At 36.8% G+C, this 24,679-nt stretch overlaps 1 protein-coding gene across 2 annotated transcripts in view; it reads right to left on the reverse strand.

Moving 5' to 3' along the window:
* Nucleotides 1-24,651, reverse strand: part of LOC139963128 (intersectin-1-like) — a 61,439-nt gene extending 36,788 nt beyond the window's left edge. For both annotated transcript variants that reach the window (XM_071963669.1, XM_071963668.1), the window contains exons 1-17: nucleotides 24,523-24,651; nucleotides 19,263-19,307; nucleotides 17,988-18,068; nucleotides 17,156-17,219; nucleotides 16,389-16,555; nucleotides 15,045-15,143; nucleotides 14,281-14,365; nucleotides 12,849-13,022; nucleotides 11,985-12,316; nucleotides 11,292-11,389; nucleotides 10,546-10,710; nucleotides 10,097-10,246; nucleotides 9,100-9,240; nucleotides 8,203-8,290; nucleotides 7,025-7,164; nucleotides 1,929-2,071; nucleotides 433-623 (exon numbers count right to left, since the gene is read on the reverse strand). In XM_071963669.1, the coding sequence (XP_071819770.1) occupies nucleotides 433-623; nucleotides 1,929-2,071; nucleotides 7,025-7,164; nucleotides 8,203-8,290; nucleotides 9,100-9,240; nucleotides 10,097-10,246; nucleotides 10,546-10,710; nucleotides 11,292-11,389; nucleotides 11,985-12,316; nucleotides 12,849-13,022; nucleotides 14,281-14,365; nucleotides 15,045-15,143; nucleotides 16,389-16,555; nucleotides 17,156-17,219; nucleotides 17,988-18,068; nucleotides 19,263-19,284 (2,140 nt within the window). In that variant the 5' untranslated portion in view covers nucleotides 19,285-19,307; nucleotides 24,523-24,651. The remainder of the gene's footprint in view (nucleotides 1-432; nucleotides 624-1,928; nucleotides 2,072-7,024; nucleotides 7,165-8,202; nucleotides 8,291-9,099; nucleotides 9,241-10,096; nucleotides 10,247-10,545; nucleotides 10,711-11,291; nucleotides 11,390-11,984; nucleotides 12,317-12,848; nucleotides 13,023-14,280; nucleotides 14,366-15,044; nucleotides 15,144-16,388; nucleotides 16,556-17,155; nucleotides 17,220-17,987; nucleotides 18,069-19,262; nucleotides 19,308-24,522) is intronic.
* Between the last annotated feature and the right edge of the window lie 28 nt (nucleotides 24,652-24,679).

Here is a 24,679-nt window from a genome sequence, read left to right on the forward strand (position 1 = left end):
GTATGTTACCCACCCACCATATTAGCAATAAGCTAGTTTCATATCTGCACGATAAAAATTAGTCGAATGGGCTGATTATTGACGCACCTTCACCATACTACTTCACCACAATCATGTAAATGTCACAGTAGGTGGCACTTGCTAGCAATGGTTCTACAAAGCTTGTTACATTCCAAAATATAACTTAAACACAGGGTTATCAATTCACAGGCTTCTTCTAATTAAGAAACTAGAATCCTTCCAAAATAATAATTTGAAATTCCGATCTCAAAATAAAACTGTTGGTCTGTCGCTGCATATGCTACTACCTTTGCATATCCAATGAAGCTACCATAATCCCATAAAAATAAAAAAATTAAAGTTAACGTTTCCAACTTATTTTTTCACAGGAACGGACTGAAACGTGAAGGAAAGGAAGAGCAAGGTACTTACCAAAAGCAGAGAAGATATCTTGACTACCTGCCGAGGGCTTCACTTCCTCCTCTTTGGTGGATTTTTCGGCTTCAATTCGTTTCTTCTCGTCTTCGGCTTGGACTTCTCGAAAAGCAGCGAACGGATCAGCCAACGGATCTTCTTTTGCTCGGCTGGTTTCCTGCTTGACCGCTGCGACTTGACTATCAAAACTAGAGAAGGTGAGGAAAATAATTGATATTAATATCTGAAAGCCTTTAATGTCAGAACGAGAAATTTCATATTGAGGAAGTAAGCAGAACCTTTTCACATGATTTGGAGAACCATAGACCGTTTGTGGACAAGTTATGACAATATGTTACATGACTAGCATTGCTGACTTTTGGCCCCTTTTTTACTGCTAATGTTTTATCCAGACTAAAAATGTACCATAATATGCAATGCTTTTCAGCAAATTAACATAAGGGACTACATCAATCTAGCACACATCTGTTTCACTGTCAAGTTTTTAACTTCAAAATAAAATAAAACTGTTAGCAAACTGCTTATCCACTAGGGAGCCTGTGTAGGAGAATGTGTAAAAGTAAGTTGGCCTGACGTTTCGATCCTAGCAGGATCTTCTTCAAAGGCTAAATGACAAGTAACAGTAACAGAAGGGACAAAAAAAGCATAGAATACAGACAGGTTAATGAGCATGGTGAGCACAAAGAGATAGATGTAAGGGGATTAGTAGACAAGGGACGGAGAGAGGAAAGAAAGAAACCAACAGGGGAAGAGGAGAGGTATGAGATAAACAGTGGAGGGACAAAGATGTTAAGTTTTTAACTTAAATCATAACATCCACAGCTGTGTCAAGTTTCAAAGTACCACAGCAAGATGAATAAAACATGAAGGCAGGCATAAATTGAGAGACTAAAAGACCCTACAATATCAGAATAATCTTAGAAAAGTTGCCATAAGCAACTGAAGTGACCATGAGAGATTATACAAAGTCATTTACTACAAGTGACTAGAGATGCTATCAGTGACTGCAAGTGACTCAACTTAATATGAGTGACTCTAAGTGACTAAACTTACTATGAGTGACCAAGTTTACTATGAGTGACTTTAAGTGATGCAACTCAGTGTTACTGATGTTACTATGAGTAAATAAAGTCACTAAAGTTACTTTCAGTGACTAAGTTTACTATGGAAAAAAGTTTCCAAATCACAATATGTTAAACATGAAATTTCATGTTAAACATTCACTTATACATAATACTGTATTACCTGGAGTTTTGCAATGTTTCAAACCATTTGGTCTTGTGTATTAATCCATTGAATGTTACTTTTTTCTTTCTTTTCTGGCTTTTGGGAGTGGATCTACTCGTTAAGCCTTTTAAGCGTTTTTAGACCACTTCCTTACTCAAAACATTTAAAATTATATCTATTGTATAGAAGCATACATATTCAACTTACATTGTATGTATATTGAGCAAAAAACAACAATAAACAAAATAAAATGACTTCATAATTACCTGAGAGTTGTTGCAGTGTCCTGTTCTTTCTTCTGGTTTTGTATGTTAACCTTTGTATGTTGATAAGCTGTTACTTTAGACTTATGAACATCTTGCAATCGTTTCAACTCAGCTTCCTCCCTCGCAAGAATGTGCTTCAATTCCTGTACGGAAGAGAAAAAATAGACGTAAAAAAAAATAGACTTGTATACCTTTTTACTGTGTTCAATGATTTGCACACTAAAAATGAAACTATGTGTATACCTTCTCTCTCTGTTCAAAGACTTGCACACTAGATAAATGAAGCTTGCTCTTTCTAGTTCTCTGAACCTGGTAAACTATGCATGAATTCCACAAGGAATTCACTCTACTGTGTTATTTTCGATGCTGTTGTAGTTCAGCTTTCACTGAGACCTACATTCACATACTCCATCTGGCACACACAACGGTTGCAGTGTCGTCCAACAGGAAGTTATCATTTTAGAACCGTGATCACAGGAAATTTATGTCTAAAGAAGGAAGTCCCCAGGAAATTCTGCACCAATTTAAGGCAATAGTCATCAAAGATAGACATTGGAAACTGTTTTAAAAATTGTAAGCTCTCAGAGGCCTATATTTAGAAGATTAAAGAAAGAAAAAAAAAATAGAGCATCTCTAGCATCTGAGAATCGGATAGAAGTTAACAGCTATCACTGACATAATATTTAACTTCAGTGAATGGGAAGAAGAGAGAGTCAGGATTGGAAGAAAGGGTAAAGGACATGAAATAAACAATGATAGAAAACATGGGTGAAAGTGGGGGAAGAAAGAAAAGAGAGCAACTCTAGCATCTGCGAATCTGATAACAGTTATCAGCTATCACTGGCATAATATTTAAATTCAGTGAATGGGAAGAATCAAGAGTCAGGATTGGAAGAAGGGGTAAGGGACATGAAATAAACAAGGATAGAAAACATGGGTGAAAGTGGGGGAAGTGGGGGAAGAAAGAAAAGAGAGCATATCTAGCATCTGAGAATCTGATAACAGTTAACAGCTATCACTGGCATAATATTTAAATTCAGTGAATGGGAAGAAGAGAGAGTCAAGATTGGAAGAAGGGGTAAAGGACATGAAATAATTAAGGACAGAAAATATGGGTGTAGGGGAAAGAAGGGGAAGGAGAGTGGGGTAAGAAAGAAAAGTGGGGAAGGAAATTGGACAGCACAAGAGAGTAGGAGAAGAGAGTCAAAGAAGGGAGGAAAAATCAATGGTTACCTCTTTCCTGAATTTAACTTTTCCTTATAAGTTATTCAATAAAGGGCAACAACTGCCCCACTGTTTACACTTTCGATGAGCAGAGAGTGACATCATGAATAACATTGCATAAGAAATGTCTTAAAACAAAAGGGGACTTTAAACCCGTAGTCGTTACTATCGGTAGGTCTGAATAGTCTTCTTTCTTACTGTTAGATGAAGAAATCGGTTGCTAACTTCAGCTCACTCAAAAACATTTTAAAATAATAGAGAGATAACTATGATTTAAAAATTTGACATTTAATTGCAAACTGCTGAGGGACTGAGCTGGTTTGGATTAACCCCTAACCCACCACTTCTTCCTTCAGAAAGGAACCTGCAGGTCACATACATTGAAAAACATTTGTTCAATAGATTACTTGATACAGAGACTCATCGATATAGATACATCAAACATATGGATACATTATTTCAGTATGGAATACAGACAAAGTCTAGACTGCTTGGTGCCCTTCAAGTTGGCAGCTATGACATTAAACATTTAACCACCCCTATTCCCTTTGGAAGCTTTGATTCCCACAGAGTCCCACCTGTCTACTATGCTGCCATAATTTGCTGTGGTCTTTTCAAGCTTACTTTGAGTGCTCGAAATATCCATTCTATTCATTAAGCAGACAGTACAAATGATTCTTACAGTTTATGGTCAACTACTCAACTAATAAATATTGCAGATTTAACATATAGTCTATGTTTTCAAGCTAGTTTTTTTACTGCTTTCTCCGAACTAAGAATAAAAATTAGACATAAATTTATCAGCAGGTTCAAAGTCTATTCTCCAGTTTCACATCACTTCATCCCTTTTTGTTTGGTTTCCAATCCCAAAATCCTAAAATCAAAGTGATGTCGGCATCAAGTATAATTAATAACTTGATTATGGTGTTTTTAACTTGTGATACCATATGGTACGGGATAACTACACTTAACAGAACAACAACGAGTGCTTTCACTTTCTAATTTATATTATCAGGCTTAGAACAATAAACTTGAAACCATTGATACTTTCCATCCAACCAGTTTTAAAGCAGCCAAATAGCTCGTTGCATAATGCAACGATCACATGCAACTCTGATAAAGTGGTAACCAGTGCTTCTTACGATATTAGTACGATAGAAATACATAGACACATTTATTGACAGATACTCAGATGAAGAAATGAAATTTTATAGGGGCTTCCAAATCAATTCTGTTCATGAAGAGGAATTTCTAAAGACTGAATAGCTTTTAGACAAAAATACTGTCTTACATATTTCATAAATATTTTAATATAAAAAGGAAGGCAGTGATACCATCATTCTGTTCAACGTACTACTGAAATTGGTAGATTTATATGTGAATAATTAATTAATTAACAAAAATAATGACTTCAAGTTGTTAGTCTGCTGGATAGTCAAGGAGCATTTCAGTTTTACCCAGGACACAAGCTACAAGTATTCTGTGATGATGAGATATTTCTGTATGTAACTTTTACTTTTTTTGTTACTTTTGAGTAAGAATTCACTAATCCCCAATTTTTTTTTTCTAATAAAATAAAATAAACAGATAAACATCTTACCCATAGCCTCAAGTTTAGACTCAACACTAACACAGTGTTTCTTCACATTTTTCTCCCAATATCAACAACAAATCACCTTATGAAAACCTAACAGCCATCCACATAAGTAACTGTATAATACAGAGTTCCTCACTAAAGTAGCAGCTATGAATAATACGACCTTTAACCACCCAACTATCAGACCCTGGTACCTGTGAATAGTTTTTGTGTTTGTGCATTAAAGTGTAAAGACAAAATAATGTAGTCTTTAAAATAGCTAACTAGTCATGCATTTCACCAGTAAATACAAAACCTAAGTGTGTCTGGAGAGGAGTGGACTAGAGTTGTACAAATTGAAGCACAGTGTCAAAAGTAGGATACTGAGGGGGGCTGCAGTATCCTGCAGCCAGGCTGGGTAAGACATAACCATTTGTGCTGGGCAGGTTCATACATTCCACACTGCTGGTCTGCTGCAGGGGATTTTGCAGGGGTTGCAGCTTTGCTTTTAGAAGTGGGGCCTTAAGTTGTCAGTGCAGTGGGTAGTTGATTAAATTGAGGACAGAATGTTTTTATCAGTCCTAAAATATGAGTTACCAAGCACAGGAAGAGGAAGTACTCATAGTTTCATATTTAGCAGGATGTTGTCCTAATTAAAATGGTCAGGGGGAAGAACCCTTTATGGAGAACAGAGCTGGGTAGTGTCAATTACAGCTTCAAGTTACTGTCACTCACAAATGAGGAAAGAAAGGACAGACACATCAATGTGTTCAACATTTTTGTATCTACATGTGTGTGTGTGTGTATATAAATATATATATGTGTGTAATGCAGGTTCTTTCATTCATGCAATCATCAAATATTTATGTTATAAATTAAAGTAAAGGCCAAAGTTGCTACTCAATTACTGCAAGAATCAAGAAAATTATTATGTAGCATCTTTGCCCGCTTTGAAACCTTGTTACTTGTTACTCAGATAACTGACTTTAAGAAACAGTCCAGAAATAGAAAATAACAGGGAAGAATTTATCCTAGTATTGCATCACAAACATATATATGCAAGATTGGCAAACTGTTACACAAGTGTAAACATGTATAGCAGTTTTTTTGTTTTTACATAGCAACCATAGTATATTAATAGAGACAAAATTCACAGACTTCAAAACTGCTATACAACATTTGCACTGTAAATTATTCCCAGCATAATCAAGTGAATACATAAAATAAACATGGATGTCATGATATTTCTGTTCCTTTATGCAAATAATATTCTGTCAGTCACTGTGAGTATATATCAAAGCAATATTTGAATATAAAACACTATTACAGACTTTCCTAACTTTATTGTGATATGAAACAGCAATGCCATTTTCAAGCTGACATCAAATCAGAACAGTAAGGAATTCAAAAACCTAACACAATTACCCCATGGAAAATAAACCTCCAATACTACAGGTAAAACTGTATCAATATTGCTAAGCAACAATTTACAATTTTTCAACACAAATGATGACAACTACAGCAGCTGTTGTGTACAGAACGATTTCATTTTAAGTATTAAATAGGAAACAAAACTTTAAAACTGCTATACAATACGTGAGTGCCCAATCTTGTTTTCTATAATATTAGCTATAACCAAGGACATTTCCCTTTATTCTAACACTTTGTCTGGACAACCAATGACTATTGTTCTCTATTGTTCGATAACTGGTAACAAGGAATAATTTTTTTTGTCCCATGTCACCAGTTGTTAGGCCTAGACATGCCTACTGAATCATGTCCTGTTACTACAAATATATTCAGTAACCCTCTTCAAAGTTGAAAATGTAAATTACCAAAGATACAAACCAACTATGTCTGAAGACATACTATTGCTTTTATCAATAGACGTCCACAGTAACACAAACTTGAACAGTGAGTACAACATTGCCTTTATAACACTCATGTGAGATATAGCTGTATGTAACTTGAAAGTAGAGGTATAACATTGCTTTCATCAATACTCTCAAGAATAAAACAAACTTTAGGTGAGTATACCATTGCTTTCATCATACTCTTGTAAAATACAGCTTTATGTAAGTAAAGAGAGTATACCATTGCTTTCATCAATACTATCAAGAATAAAACATACTTTAGGTGAGTATACCATACTCTTGTAAAATACAGCTTTATGTAAGTAACAAGAGTAGGGCATTGTTTTTATCAATAATCTCAAGAGTACAAATCTTGGTGAGTATACTATTGCATTCATCATACACTGTTGAGATTAAGCTTTACGTATGTAAGATATACTTACAGCAAGTTTAGCATTGCTTTCATCGATGCTCTCCAGGGTTTTAGCTGTTTCCTGTTCTAGCTGAGAGAGGGAGCCATTCAACGCTTCACAAGTTTGTTTCTTCTGATTGTAACTGTTCATGACTGTCTTATAAGTATCAGCTATAACAGAAAGAAATAAAAACATTTGATTGGTCAAAAGGAGATCCATTCATTTAAATTTAACATCCATCTTCGGTGATAAATGCATGTGTGAGGAACACTAAAGTGTGCATTAAATAACACTGAACAACATCACACATACAATAAAAGGAACGTAATATAGCCTTCCCAACATTTGTAGACCAAGCATAGTTCAATTGGCTAACTGTGTGGGTTAAAACTACAGGTGTTCTGCCAAGTCAGTGCATCAACAGTTTGCCCCTTCCCATCCACTCCCTCCTCTAGTCTTAGATCATTAAGTGTCATTGTCATAAGGAAACACTAAGGGTGTATGAGAATTACTAAGAATGTATTAGTGTTAAATGTGTAAATTGTATAAGACACAGTTAAGACACATCTTACAGCCTTTTCTAACAGTTTGTAGATAAAGCAGAGTTAACTAGCAGGTTGTTGTTTGTTATTTCCAGTGTCCTGTCTTGTCAATGTATAAGCAGATTCTTTTGCTGCAATTTTGTCCCAACAGCTCTTAAATACCTCATAAAATTATGTTGACAACTTAGATAATACATGTGTTACACTACAGTAGTCTGAAACGGTACAATCACATCAACTGTTAATGTTTCATATCAGTGCTCTGTATGAAATATCACACTAAGCAAACCAATATCACAAAAAGGGTCGCATATACACCCCACCCGACCCCACCCCCCCCCCCTCTCCTCCTCTTGTGCCTTTCTGCTCCCTCCCTTAACCTTACACTGGTACATTATATAGTCAGTTACTACCAATACAATCGAATAGAGCAACAGGTTTGACCACTATTGTGAAATAAAGTTATAGGGTAGGCTGGTGTAACATTGCAACATATAAACAATACTACCATACTGATCAGGACAATTAATACCATACAGTCACACAGTTGTATTTAACATCATCATCAACATTTCTAACACGAGATGTGAAAAGCCTAAACCTCCGGGTAGGCAAGGATATCTAACGCTAACATTATCTGGGTAGTTTCGCTGAGTTAATACTTACACATTGGATTTTCAGCGGCAAACTTCTTAGCTACTTCAGCCAACTCCGTTTTTTCTTTGTCCAGCCTCATCTTCTCTTTTCTGCTTTCCTGCAAAATAATATTATATTGCAAAACATTAGATGTTCACACTTTTTTGTTTTCGCAATGTCTGTATCCAAAATTGATTTTATAATACCACCTGAAGGAGAACTATTGCCTTTGAAAAAGGTACAAACAAATACATTACTAAATAGTTTGTAGCTCACAAGAAAGGACAACAAGGTACATGAAATAAATATACGTTATTGCGACCGTAATATCAAAGAGACGAATGCTGCAGAAAAACCTGCGTAGGTAAGGTTACAAAAGTAACCACCGAAACAAGTCCCTCTCTGTAGAAGATCATGCTACCCTGCTAGGATTGAATGTCAGGCCCTTGTTTACTTTCAGACTTTTAGATATTTGACTAAATATCATTCATTTGACTATAAATAAACAGTATCTTGGACAAATGTGTCAAAGCAAAAAGTGAGTCTTTGAGAAATCCATTTTTAAAAATTGTGAATGAAATTGGCATGTGTGCATATTTTGCATATTTGTGTGCATATTTTATGCCTTGTGATAACATGGAAAAGAAGAGCAAGAGGGTATGGTCAATATCTTGCAAAATATCTGGACAGTAAAAATTAATTGCTTTAGGCAACATGTCAACAACAAACAAAAAAGCTGCAGCCACTACAAAAACCCCTGCAGCAAGACTGAATCAATATCAAACAAAAGCAATTATCTGGGTAGACCAGCAGTGCCTATTGTGTGAAACTGCACAACACAGAACATTATGTCCACGCAGCCTTGCTGCAGTATGCTGCAGCCCCCTCAGCATGTTACTTTTGACACAGCGATATACTGAGACCAACCTGTATATTTATCTGGATTCTTTCAATATCCGACACTTTACCATCCCTGCTCTGACCCATCAGTATCATCTTGGTGTTCACTTCTGTGATTTGAGTTTTACCTTCGCTAAGTTCCTTCATCAGCAAATTTTTCTTGTCATCCTGTGAGTAAAAGAGAAATTACGCAACGTTTTGTCACATTCTACACGGAATAAACATACATGAAAGTTTGATTTTGTACTCAGGAAATTAAAGATATATAAATTCCATTATATAACCCAATTCACTGTTTGTATTCCATAGGTCTGCATGCACGCTGTGGAACCCACCACCACCCTTCTGGAACATCGGAGCTAAGACTCCAGCCCTCTCCCAAACCTCCTGATAGACTCAAGTCCTCTCACAAACCTCCCCATACACTTCAGCCCTCTCACAAACCTCAAAATAAACTTAAGCCCTCTCACAAACCTCCCCATAGACTTAAGCCCTCTCCCAACCCTCCCTATACACTTATGCCCCCTCCCAAACCTCCAAATAAACTTAAGCCTTCTCACAAACCTCCCAATGGACTTAAACCCTCTCACAAACCTCCCAATAAACTTATGCCCTCTCACAAACCTTCCAATAGACTTAAGCCCTCTCCCAAACCTCCCAATAGACTCAAGCCTTCTCACAAACCTCCAATGGACTTCAGCCTTCTCAAAACCTCCCCATAGACTTATGGCCTCTCACCAACCTCCCAATAAACTTATGCCCTCTCCCAAACCTCCAAATAGACTTAAGCCCTCTCCCAAACCTCCCAATAGACTCAAGCCTTCTCACAAACCTCCAAATGGACTTAAACCCTCTCCCAAACCTCCCAATAGACTCAAGCCTTCTCACAAACCTCCCCATAGACTTATACCCTCTCCCAATGCACTTATGCCCCCTCCCAACCCTCCCAATAGACTTAAGCCCTCTTACAAACCTCCCTATAGACTTAGTAACTCTGTAATAACAATGATTAAACAATACCTACCAAAGTCTCCATCTCACAAACTAATGTCTTGCTCTTGGCTTTCAGGTGAGCAACATCACCCTGTTCTTTGATCCTCCTTGCTTCCAGCTCCTGCTTTCGTTGCTTCTCCATGTCCAATTGCCGCATTCGTTCCATTTGACGTCTGGCTGCCTACGATGATACAAGAAGAATATACTTTGACAGATATACAATAGGGACGATAAGCAAAAACTGTATTAAAGCTTCACAAATTAAAATATGTTATTACGTTTTTCTTTCTTACTTTCAGTTCTGCACTTTGAATATCAAATAAGAAATCAGGGATTTATGGCAGAAAGGACGCAAAACTGGGTCGTTGGAATTCTCTAGTCCTATCACTTCTCTTAATGTGTCCAGCAGGTTATGACAAAGGTTAACTAATTAAAGAAGGTTTCACTCGTCCAGACATAAATTGTAGATTTTGAATTTACCTCTCGCTGCTCTATCAGCATTCTCCTCTGTTCCTCTTGTTCGGCTTCTATTTCTCTCTGTCGAGCTAACATCTTCTCCATCTCCATCTGTTTCCGTCTCTCTTGCTCCAATCGCACTCTCTCCCTCTTCTCAAATTCTCTCTTCTCAATTTCCATCTGCCGATCCTGAAAACAAAGAGAGAATATGGAATAAAAGAACCCAGATGGAGAGATCAAAGAATGTCATACAAAATTAAAAAGCAGAAGTACAGAAGAAAGCAAGCTACCAAGACAGTTACTCGGCCCCGTACCCCCTTCCCTTAATCCTCTCTTTGTCCCTCCACTGTTTATCTCCTACTTCTCCTCTTCCCCTGTTGGTTTCTTTCTTCTCTCCATCCCTTGTCTACTTATCCCTTTACATCTATCTCTTTGTGATCACCATGCTCATTAACCTGTCTGAATTCTGTGTGTTTGTGTCCCTTCTGTTACTGTTACTTGTCATTTAGCCTTTGTAGAAGATCCTGCTAGGATCGAAACGTCAGGCCAACTTACTTTTACACATTCTCTTACACAGGTTCTCTAGTGGATAAGCAGTTTGCTAACAGTTTTATTTTTGAATGGGACCAAAAATAATTTTCTGAAATAGTTATGATTCTCTCAAGACTGTGTAAAATGTCAATCAATTTAGTCAAGCAAAGAATCATATGTGAGGTCAACGTAGGCTTATTAATGATTATTTGTAATGTAAGTAAACACTTCATATTTACCTTCTCTTTTTTCTGTTCCTCTTCCAAAAGTGCTCTCCTCCTTTGAAGTTCTTGTTGGCCTTTATCAAAGTTCAGCTTCTTGCGGTCTTCAAAGGTCACTGACGAATAAGAAGGGAATTCATTTGTAAATAAGTCTTGGAAAGATGAACTATCCAGGTTGATAGAATAGAGGTAACAGCCTGTTTGAAGGTCGGGAGTGTAATTTGACCTAAACAGGGTGTGGTGACAAGGAGAACATTAGACAACACCAGGCATGTGCTAGTCCTACAAATAGGTGACTTTTTAACTCTTCCATCAAAACATATTTGTATTGTTGAAGTTTAGATGATCTAACAAATAACGAATTGACATTTTTGCAACAGCAATCATCCTTAAAATCTTTAAACGATACAGCATGGCCTAGTGGTCAAACTTTGTTGAGAATTTTTCATAGATAAAATGGTTAAGGAAAAGCTTCCAAATATTAAGAATAGTTACATATTCCTATAAGCTTGGTCAGTTCAGTCTGGCTTTTGGTTAAGCCAGAAAAGATATCACTAATAACTATCACTAATAACTATCACTAATAACCTTCCTTTCATGTGTTCATTTCCTTTTTGATATTCATGTTCTTCACACGGGTTCATATTCATGTTCCTTAATAATTAAATAATTCGAGACATCGGCAGGAAGCATTAACTAAGAGGTCCTAACCTGGCATAATTCTGGGCTCTGGAGGTAGTTCATCTAAGCTCTCCTGCTTCGGCAACATCCCTTGGGGCACTGGTGCCACCATCACTGCACCGATGGGTGGTGGTGGCTGTTGCATGACATTCGCAGGACTCATACCTGTGGCAGGTGGTAGGCCAACCGCTGCTGCAGCAGTGAAACTACTGCTACGACCGCGCCGGAATGATGGCGGCACCATCTCACCTGGTAGAGTCATTGGTAGAGTTTGACCTGATTTAGCCATGTCCACTAAGTGCATAGCAACGACGAACTCGTCTGAAGTAAGCTTGCCATCACCGTTGATGTCCGATAGCATCCTATTAACAAAATTTAAAATTTAGCTAACAAAAAGTACTTTAACCTTTTTTAATCTCTTTTTTTTTCAAATTAATGACTGTGATGAGAATAATACATGAACCAATAAAATATAACAATATTCTTGCCAAATATAAACTGCAGTATCATCTTGAAAGACAAACTATACTTTTGTATTAATTATTTATTTTGATAGTCTTAATTACTCTGTGGTTATCATAATGCTCCAGGATGTAAAAATTCTCTGAAATGATATGAAAATATGGATGTGGTTGGGCAAACTACCAAAATGTGCCTGGATAGTCTGTAGAAGCCCTGGCCGTACTCCGCTTGTAAACCCACTACAACTCCACTTTCTATATAAAGCATACAATCAGCTAAATATTTGCATTTGCGTAACCCACCAAATGTATGGGAAGGCATTCTGTGGGAGTCCTAAGCTTACCAGAATACTCCTTCATGGTTAACCCACTATAAAATCCTTTCTTAATAGTAGCATGCAATCAGTTGAATATTTGCATTTGTATAACCTACCAAATTTGTGCGAGGAAATTCTGTGGCAGTCCAGTCTGCATGAGGATGCTCCTAGCTTGTAAACCCATTATAAACCCACTCTTCATTCTATCATTCTGGTTAAACTGTTGCTTGTACTTAAGTTTTGATGACTGAGGTATCGCCCACTCTGGAGAAATGGCTGCGGATCTGGATCTGGCAAACAGGAAATAAATAAACAGTAGTTTCAACTGTCGCCAACATTTCTTGAAAAGAATTACCCAAGTCTGCTATTTCATGTCATTACAAAAATTCCAACTGGTCAAATTTTTTTTAAATGGGGGTGGGGTGGGGGTGGGGGAAGGGGACTCTTGCAGGTTGGCCTTCTTTTTGAGGTAAAGGAATGGATGAGAGAGATCTGCCTTTGGGTAGGAATAACATTTTCACCCTAACTGTCCACTGTTATAAACCTACATCCTGGAAATATTGGAGTTGAAAGGAATTATAGCCAAAATGTAAATAACAAATGAGGGCGTTGTGGTCAAGTGGTTAAGGCAGTGGACTTGTGATCTAAGGATTACAGGTTCGAGCCCTGGCCAGATCATTGCGTTGTGTCCTTGGGCAAGGCGCTTTATCTCCATTGCCTCTCTTCACCCAGGTGTATAAATGAGGACCTGCGAGGTAACTTGTAAATATAGTTGCGTGCGCCGGTTTGTGGCTGCACCCTATGGGAAGTCCCCCGGGGGACACGTGGTTGTGGTGCACTGTGGTGCCCCAGGAGAGATTGATTGAATTGTGCACACTTTGGTGTGTGGGTGTGACAAGTTACCAATGACCAGGGGTTAAGTTGTAAAGTCGTGTGAGGAGGCATTAGCTTCATACAAGACTGTAAACCTTCAACTTTAACTTTAACTTTTTCCAGCCAAGTATAAGGAATAAGATCAAGTTGTAGATAAATACTGTTTGTCATCAAACCTTGTTCAACTGAAGACACTCAACATAGACATATACAGGTATGGATTAGTTGCTGCAATAACAGATGGCTCAGGGACAAGTTTAACTTTACCAATGGACAATCTATGCTAGAAATTTACCAATGCATAAGTAATCTCTCCCCAAGAAAAAAAGGTGTTAACAAAAAGCCTATCTACTGCAAGAGAGCCTGAGTCTGCCTGTGAAGATGATCCTGCAGGAATCATCATGTCAGACCCTCTCACTTTTAGACATAACTTACAATCAACTGAAAAGTGAAATGGAAATGTAAGGGATGAACTTTGAATATCTACAAATGCAGGGATCACCAACAACTACAGACTGGATAGATGCAGTTGGCAGAGTAAAGCACTTGTAATCCTTGGATCATGTTTGTTTTGGAATCCCCATTATAGTCAACAATCTAATTATACTATTAGAGGTACTGATCTGTTCAAGGTCAATGCACAAAGAGGTACACAGAGAACAAGATGTAGAATACCTCTCAGGTGAACCGGGCATGGCAGCAGATTGGGCTGGTAGAGTACCTGCTCTTGCCAGTGGTGAGACCATAGAAGGCTGGAACCCTAAACCAAAGGTAAACAGATAAGCAAAATTACTTGACTAACACAAATTCAAAGGAACAGCACCTCATGAAAATGGTAAACAGCACAGTACTATGAGAACCACAATATTATCTACCCAATGAATATGGTAATATATCACAGTAGTATGATAGCCACAATATTATCTACCACATGAATATGGTAATATAGCACAGTACTAAGAGAGCAACATTATTATTTACCCCATGAATATAGTAATATAGCACAGTAATATGAGCCACAATATTATCTACCCCATGAATATGGTAATATAGTACAGAACTAAGAGAGCCACAATATTATCTACCCCATGAATATGGTAAATAGCACAGTACTATGAGAGCTACAATATTATCTACCTCATGAATATGGTAAATAGCACAGTACTACGAGAACCACACTATTATCTACCTCATGAAAATGGTAATAAATCACAGTACTATGAGAACAACTATATTATCTATCCCATGGTTATGGTAATATAGCACAGTTCTATGAGAGCAACTTTATTGTCTACCCCATGAATATGGTAAAATAGCACAGTACTATGAGAGCAACAATATTTTTTTTGCAGCATATTTGCAGCTAATACAATTTTTTTCTTAAAGAATAATTGAAAAGACTAAAAGTCACTATAACAACGGTGTATCAGACTAATTACCTGGCATGTAACCTGGTGAGGCACCGGTGTTCATTCCCCCAAATCCAGCTGGTTGCATGGCTTGCATGGGTGCCATACCCTGAACTGGACCCATCATACCTGTAAGGTAAAGAGGTACAATTTAATAAGAAGCATTTAAAATTGGTCAGTCCAGGGGAAGATCGATCTAGTTTTGACTGATTATGAAAGAGGAACCCATTCTAAACATCCTGGTTAAGTCTGCAAGTCTATAATTGTTACATAGCATTCTCTGAACTGAATTTGAAAGTAAGCAGGTGTGATTTCATAGTTGCACAGTAACAGCAAAATTTTCTGTTTTTCTTTATTTTTCACTTTAAATGTTTTCAGCTTGGATTAAGATACGGTTCCAACTTTATCAGAGGGCATGTGAAGTTAACAATATATACCAATGATTTTAGTGTGGTCATACTGAGATGTAGCACAATTTTGAAGTAGAAAATTGTGATAAATTTCCATGAAAAACATAAAACAAATTTGTTATTGTGCTTGGACGACATCATACCCGGCTTCGAGTGCACTTTAGCACAAATTCTGTTATATCGATAAAGGTACACAAGCATTCAATGCAAAGTTTGGCCAGCATGATTATAGAATGTTCCTCTTTCATTTGTGAAACATTCATTTCCCTCTGGACTCTCATTTTAAATTATAATTTACACGAAAACAATACTTTTGAAATTAGAAATCGTTCATAGACAAAAGATGAAGGGATTTCATCATATTATGAGCAAGATTAACAAAAACGGCTCATGAATTCTCTGAAGTTCGAATTGCTCATAAAAAACTGAGACCAGACACAGACAAGTAAGTACTGCACTATCTATATGGTAATCTAATACTAGAAATACTAAGGCATTGTGTCTAAAGTCAGATTCTGAAGGGGATTGCAGCATCACTGCAGCTAGGTTGCACAGGACATAAAGTTCTTAAGTTCTTATCCATTTTGTTGAATAGGCAATGCTGGTCTGCAGATATAATCTTTTATTGTTTCATTTTGTTTCAGACTTGTTGGCGAAGACCCTTGCAGCATCTACAGCTTTTCTTTTGACAAGATGCCTAAAAAACAGACAGAATTTCCAATTTCAAAAAAGCAGTATTCTGCAAAAATAATAATGAAATGTTAAGTACTTCCCAGTGATTAACATTCACTTGTACCAAATCCTGGGGTGTCTTCATTTGATCAAGAGCAATGTTACTTTGGCTAATGTTTGGTTGGTTGGTTGGCAAATTGCTTGTGATCAAAAACACACAGTCGCTGCAATACATTATATGAATCAAATATGAGATATGTTATAAGGATAGTCTTCTGTTACAAACTGGTACCTGGGTGTTGAGTTCCCCCAAATCCCATTGGTGATGGCTGCAACATTAGACTATTTGGCAAGGTAACGGGCAGATCCTTATTTTCCAACTTCTTCTTTATCAAGTACATGGCGATGGAAAACTCCAACTTATCAAGGCGGCCATCTTTGTTGAAGTCTGCTAACTCCCTACACAAAACAAGTGAAGAGAATTTACAATTTCAGGTAGAAAGAGAAGGCTGATTTAGGAGTGAAGGACAGTGAAGTGAAAACACCAAATATAGGCTTTACATGAAACATTCATTACCATTACATATATGCAGAGTTTCTTACAGTAATTGTGTCCATTACTAGTCTTTTACCATATCGTCATTCTATTCAGTATGTTTATACAAAATCAGATTTTGTTTTTACAAAATCAGATTTCGACTGCTGTTTTTTGGGTTTGGATAATATCCTTTCTGTCCTATGATACTTGCCATAGATACTTGCTACGTACCATATCATCATATGTTCATTGTTATTCACCCTTAAGGGTCTAAGAGCATTAACACACTCTTCTCTTATTCCACTCAGAAAAACATTAATTGATAACACTTTCAAAACACTCTCCGTGCCAACCGTAACATTGATGTACACAACAGGATACAATGCTATATTCAGATTTTATCTTGTAATTTGAGTATTAACATGCAGCTGCACTTCAATGCTTTGTGTTACAAGAAATAATGATACTTCATAAACTGAAGTTTCTCTTCAACAACAGGATGTATTGATCAGTATACGTACCATATTTGGCCCAGAACAGCTGGAGGCAGGTTCGATTGAAGGAAGAACTGCCTGGCACTTTGACCTTAAAGAACAAAATATATACACTTTTAAACAGAACTATAAACAATTTTCACAATTTTCTATTGTTCATTACCTGTTTATTTTTTTGCTTCAACTGTTTCCAATTCCTGATCATATATTTAATTTATTAATTAAATTATTTAATAAAGCGTGATTCATTATTATTACTAGAGGTTGTCACAGTTTTGTAGGATTGTGTTAAATGCCACAGTCAGTTTTTAATAAGAAGTGTTATGCGTTGAATTAAAAGAGGGTATGGTTTATGGATCTTACCCAGTGTCATAGATCCAAAATGAATATAAACATCACACTATTTAACATAGTTAGTACAGTCAAAACCAGCTATATGTAACTTCACATTAGTCATTTACAAAAAAGTTACATTATTTGCTTATGTAATAACATTTGGTACCCTCTTAATAACACATCACACCTTCCACACACCCCCAAGCAAACCCTCCCCTCTCCTGAGCACATCATACTACTTTGTTCTTTCTATGTTGATGTCTTCTTCTTTTTAAGATTATTAGAAAACAGAGCTCTTCCCCCTCCCTCCTACCCCCCCCCCCTACCCCTCCATTTTTGCTCCCTCTGCTTCTCTCAATGAGACTGGTTTCTCTTTTTAAGAATAATGAATAATGACATCTTAACTGTTTGGTTCAACTCCTTTCAACACCATTAGACTAACGAAACTTTTCATTGCTCTCACAAACTTGGCTTTTTGATCTGGTAGACATTTATTTAAAACAAGAACTTCAAATTAACCTACCAGTAACGAATCCATTGATGGGCTTTAGTAGGTAAAACTGAGCATCATGTTTAGCTCTCTCCTCAGCTGTAATCCGCCATTCTGAAGAAAATAATATTGTTCAGTATTTAGAGTGAATATAGAGCGAACATAGAGCAGCGAACATAGAGCATAGAACATAGAGCGAACGTTTAGAGCAAACAATTTTACCTTAGGATGAAAAAACATCTTATTCCGGATGCTCACTAAATGTTTATGGTTATATTTCATAGAATTTAATATACAGTTAAACTGTGTGAATTCCCTGAGAACACTCATAAAAATATCATTTCACTATACTGGTTGGATTTGTTTGAAAAAATAACATGATTCTTGCATCTGTAGTGCTCAATGAACACAAAGTACTTTATGTTGTTCAACAACAGTTACTGTAAGTTAATTTCCTGTGTATAGAGGTTAGAGAAGTTTGTGCTATAGGCTATCATATGTGTGCACTCAAATATCATATTTGGTCAAAATTGCTACGCAAACTGTAAAGTGTAAACACAAATGTAAATGTCAGCAAAAAGTAGGCCTTATTATTTCCTGATACTACTGTTGAAAAATAATGGCAGAGGTCACTAGTTGATATGCAGCAAATTCTAGCAAATTCTATCATAAATGGCTTGTGATCTCCCAACACCAGTAAAAAGTTGTTGTCATTAATACAAAGCACACATATAAGCATATATATACATGTATTTAAGCACTCATATAAACATATATAAGCACATATCATATCAACACATACATAACACATACAACTGCAAAGGTTATCAATATCACCAGAACCAAAATCAATGTGACTGCAGAAACCAGCAACCAAACTGCCAAACTTATGTGTGCAATTTCTCCAAATTTGTCTTGCCTACCCTAACAATTTAACCCCCGTTGACCCCCCTGCCCCTCTCACCAACATCCTTTGTAAAGATCAGATTTATTTATTTACTTAGCTTGTCCTCCAATTATGTTAAATACATAGGAGAGATAAACTATATTCAAAACTCTCCCATATTTCCTGACACAGATATATATATATATATATATATGTTAGCTCTCACATAAAGGGTATCATTTACTTGAACAGTCTACAATGAATAGCAATTCAATGACTATGTGCGCTATCACAACACAGACAAGCATACAACCAACACAGACTTCCTCGAGTCCTACAATACTGACAAAGATTTATATTTCTTCACTGGATGAAGAGTCTAAGAAAAAACCAGTCTCTGGGAAAACATATATTACTCTTACCTGTAGCAGACTGCTGCATCATCTTGCAAGGTACTCTCCATGAACCTAAAAAATGCATAGTTAAAATGGCAAATACAGTAAATCAATGATGAGAAATATCACAGAGCACACAAAACTGAGAGTGTGTAATTGATTCTAAGACACAATGGAGTTACACTACTAATCATTTGCTTCCTCTTATCTATGCCCTGAGAGTATTGAAAGTAACAAGGAAGGAACTGGTTCAGAGGAAATCATTCAACTCCTGATCACCATCATCATGTTGAAAGAAAAGTTTTTTTGGAGGTTCAGTTATATAAAACTGTGCTAAAATTACCCTCCTTTTCATACAGGGAAATTGACAGATTTCTAAATACTTCAAAGAATCAATGACCTGATTTAATTTGCCTTGTTTCCAAAGTACAGACCTAACACAGGATCATGATGAATATCCTATCATGAATATTTCCTGAGCACAGATGGTTACAAAGTTTTAAACTTTGCCAAAGTCAATATAAATTGTGGAACTTTTAGACTTACAGTTTCAATGTTGATATGAGGATACTGAGTATACAAGAGTACTTTAAAGCAACATGCAATGGAAACAGTACATAACCAGAATGTAAAATGCATTGAGGTTTTGATGACTTTATCACACTAGACTTCTGCCTGTAACACCAGAAATAGTTCTTATAATAGAAATGGCCTGAACCACTATTTTGATGCACAATTACACTATGGCATGATAAACACAGGTCAGTCTACTGTATGTGGCAATAGACACCTCCACCAAAACAACAGGGATCTTGTACTCAATATGATACATCCACACAATAGTATGTGAAGTAAGCATGATTCCTACCTTGAGATATCATGTTTAAAGGTTTTCAGAGTTTGACCTCTGGTGACCTCAAATGACTTTGACCAACACAAACAACAACAGGATTCTTGTACTCAATATGGCAAATCCATATACCATGTATAAAAAGTATCCATGATTTCTACCATGTGATATCATGTTTATAAGGTTTTCAGAGTTTGACCACTTGCGACCCAGATGACCTTTGACCTCCACCAAAACAGTTGAGTTCTCATATTCAATATAATGCATCCCACATGCCAAGTATGAAAGTATCCATGATTCCTACCTTGAGATATCATGTTTACAAGCTGGGCATCACACACACAAGCATACACACATGCATACACACGCCATCATGACTGCATAGGTGTCTCTATGTCATAGAAACCAAACACTGTACATATATTAAACTGTGCAAATGTATAAATTGATCATTCTAGAACTATATGTAGGGTGCAGAGGTATCAACTATATTCTGCAATTGCACAATGGGAACTTGTTCATTTCAGATACACTAATACAACTTTGAGGAAACTTAGAGCAGTGGCATAGCCCGAGGGAGGGGGAATACCCCCTCCCTCTTGCCCCACAGCAATTTCTGGAGGCAATACATTGCATACACAGAAAGTTGTATGCGTTGGTAAGACTATAAGTTGTACTGCACAAATATAAAACGATGGAAACGATTCACCATATAGTCCCCTTACCAAAACAAAAGAACCCACCACATTTTGTGCCCCCCAAAATTCCAAAATGAGCTGAAGAGTGTAGAGCAGGGGCGTAACGACGTTGGGAGATTTGAACCCTCAGAAAAAAATCATTCCCCTCTTGCCCCCCCCCCCCCTCTTATTGGCAGACAGATAATTACCAAATTTTCTGAAGCACAGTCCCCTCCCATTAGTTCCCTCCCTGGACAATTTACCTTCTTACCCTCCCCACTTGGCGGCTGCTTCCCTGAGGTACTGTACAGTCTTTATCGTAACAAGAACAGTCATCAATACAGGCATGAACTAAGCTTTATTCTCTGACACTTGAAATGGGAACAAAAATTTGACTTTGTCCTCTCACACCATAAAGGCTGGCTACACGCCTGATTAAGAGTTGAACTTTTGGAGAGTTAAAAGGTTCCAGAATTCCCTAACTAGTTCTTCTTCATAATATGTTGGTCAGATATTTGTTATTTGAGAGATTTTTTGAACCACAGCAGTATGCAAAGTCTGTACACATTCCTGTGTATTGTATCAAGGCCAAGCTTAGAGTAAGCTCTTATGTATTCACAGCAGTACGCAAAGTCTGTACATATTCCTGTGTATTGTATCAAGGCCAAGCTCGGAGTGAGCTCTTATATATTCACAGCAGTACGCAAAGTCTGTACACATTCATGTATTGTATCAAGGCCAAGCTTAGAGTGAGCTCTTATATATTCACAGCAGTACACAAAGTCTGTACACATTCATGTGTTGTATCAAGGCCAAGCTTAGAGTGAGATCTGATCGAGTCTGACCAATGTGCTGCACTGACGTCACATCTCGACGTTAGTCAGTGTTTGATTTAAAATTTCTGGCAGGACTGGCCAACATTTCAAGCACTCTATCACAGAAACTAAAATTCATCACAGGGCCAGGCTTAGGGTGATACAAAGACAAATGATATGACCAGAAGGACTGGATCCCATTTTTCACTAAAAAATTCCTTTAACTACTAAACAATATTTTCGCTTTAAGTAATTCTGACAATAGTGGACATTAAATGACCTTTGAACCCATAAAGATCACCAGGAAAACTAGAACTCACTAAACGTTAAGCAAAACATTAACTGCCAATCATGAGATTCTTCACACCAGAAGATGTGTTCAATGACAAATTGACTCTACATTTTAATACCACGCTTTACAAAGAATAAGTCTAACATTGCTGTACTAAAAGCCAAAGACTTCAAAAAGGCTGCTATTACTAAAATCATATGGTTTGCAGTTTGTCAATATTAGGAAAAACATTCAACAGGTAGAATAAAATTATCAAAGGAACATTTATATTGTACTTGGTACTATTACATTAGTAAATGTTAACAATGTTGTATGTAGATAACATGTCTTTAAATGTTAAACTATGTTGTGTTTGATACAGAAGTTAGTGCCCCCTATACAATAATCCATGTACCTGAAGCTTTGGTTAGTACCATTATGTTGACATGTGTAACGTAAGTGGGCTTTAAAAATAAATAAAAGTGGAAATAGATCTCCAACGAAAATAACTGCTTGTACAGCAGAAGAAATATAAGGACACCACATATTTCTCATGTATCCTACAATAAAGTTCTCATTGACTACTCAAATATGTATATTTCATGCCAACCTTATGCATTACGAGTAGAACCCCAATGATAAATCTTATGCAGTACAGGTAGGACCCTTGAAATGACATCTGCGAATTAATCAGTTCACACATCCGGGACTATGCATGCTCAGTTCTTAATACCGCCCTCATTTGCTTTCGGGAAACATTTAAGGATTGTAGGTTTGATTTATTTTATTCTCACTTACTTGATTTTATAACCAGAAAGCCAACATTCTTTGCCATACGTAACATTCAATAGTAGCTCTGCACATAAGATTTTAAGTTTAATGAGCAATAATAACTTGTGATCAGTAAGGTTCTTACACTAATACGGACCTATATATCAAATTTCATTTTTTTGGGGGTCTTAGGAGTGGATATCAAGTTCTTGTATTTACAGGGTTCTCACACTCTTTGTGACCTCAAATGATATCTAACATCTTTCAGAATGATAGTTTCTTGCACGAACTGTAGTGGACTTGCACAACAAATGTGCTAAACCATCCTTTACCCTTTGAAATTATCATGCTTACAAGGTTTTTAGACTGTCAAGCCTATGACCCTCAAATGACCTCTTTGATCTCCATGGAAAAACAACAGTTCTTGAGTTCACTTTGGTTGGCAATTATTCTGATAACAATACACAAAAATGTTGGATAAATGATAGAGTATACGTCTGGTATATATGTAATCCAATATTTTACCAGTTACTTTTTGGGAGGGGTGTGGTGGAAGGGGGGGGGGGTATGTGGTAAGAGCTTAGGTAATTAAGTTACAACATGTGTGTAAAGGATTTAAGTAGACCATGTTTCGTTATGTATACTAACCATGCCTAACATGAATATTTGATATTACTAGTCCTTTTATAGCAAGGGTGGACACAAAATTGATCTGACAAGCCAAATAAAACTTTGTACCCAAGTCATGTGCTGCAACACAAAATACACCAACTCACTTAACAATAATGTATAATTATATGTTTCAGTTTTCCTTTACTAGACTAGGTATAAGATTTGCAAGGTGCAGAAATGGAGTTTTGAAAAGTTGCGAGCGACAGCCATTTTCTTGAGGACTGCACTTTGCCCAACTTTGATTTAAGGTATCCTATGAAAACAAAATATTTCAAGCTTATGTTTAAAATCTAACAGTAAAAAATCAGATTTTCAACTAATGATCTGTCTAACCTCATGCCTAACATAGGTTTAAACTTCAAAGTGGCTATTCTTACGACTAGTCGTAACAATAATTCCCTTTTGCGCATGCGCAGTTGCTATAATGTGGCTATTTTTACGACTAGGAGTACTATTTTTACGACAGGAGTAACAATAATTTCCGGTTAGGGTCAAGGTTAGGGTTAGGATTGGATTTAGGGGTTAGAGTTAGGGTCAGGGTTACCCCTACTACATGCGCAGTTGCTTTATTTACTTTGAATTCGCATGAATTCGCCGATGTCGTAAGAATAGTTTATAACTAATTGTTACGACTAGTCGTAAGAATAGCCACGGCCTTTAAACTTAGTTAGGCTAAGGTGGATATTGATATCTATCCTGTTACCCATACTACTCTACTACCATTCTAATACTACTAAAAAGAGTACTAGTGGTACTAGCCTAGTACTAGTATTAACTTGGCCTAGACCTACTTAGACGCTTGGGCCCTGTATTAATTTTGTGCTAGCAAAATGTTCCAATGTTAGACTATGAGTATGAGACTTGAAAGGTTTCGCACTGTATTTATTTTTTAATATTTTACTTTTCATATTCTACCCTCCTTTAATCATAGCAGTATCCTGTAATACAGATAAGAATCATGGCACCCCGACTACGGACTGGTAGTACTATTAGTGACTATTGTAGATATTATGGCCTGACACACCCCTGCAGTTGCCAAATAACACTAGGCTTAGAAATGTGCGCCCTTGTCAACGCAAATTTGTTATCCTAACGTAGCAGAGCAAGATACGTGTTATCAAAATGGGTAGACTAGCAACGTAAGCGTCTGGCTGGTGCAAATCGTCAAGAAAAGAAAGTTTGGAAATTACTCTCTATTTCTATAAGTTTATATTATAAAGATTGATCATACCATAAAATTCTCAATATGTTCTTCTCTGTTCTGTTTCAGTGCCGGTACAGTTTGTTTGAGATCAAAGGACTACTTCATTTCTTTCGGTCCTAGCCTGAAAATGTATACCTGGGGTAACCAAATTACAACGTTACGAAATAGCTAAAGGTAACACATG

This window comes from Apostichopus japonicus, chromosome 21 (genome assembly GCF_037975245.1).
Source record: "Apostichopus japonicus isolate 1M-3 chromosome 21, ASM3797524v1, whole genome shotgun sequence".
Lineage (NCBI taxonomy): Eukaryota > Metazoa > Echinodermata > Holothuroidea > Aspidochirotida > Stichopodidae > Apostichopus > Apostichopus japonicus.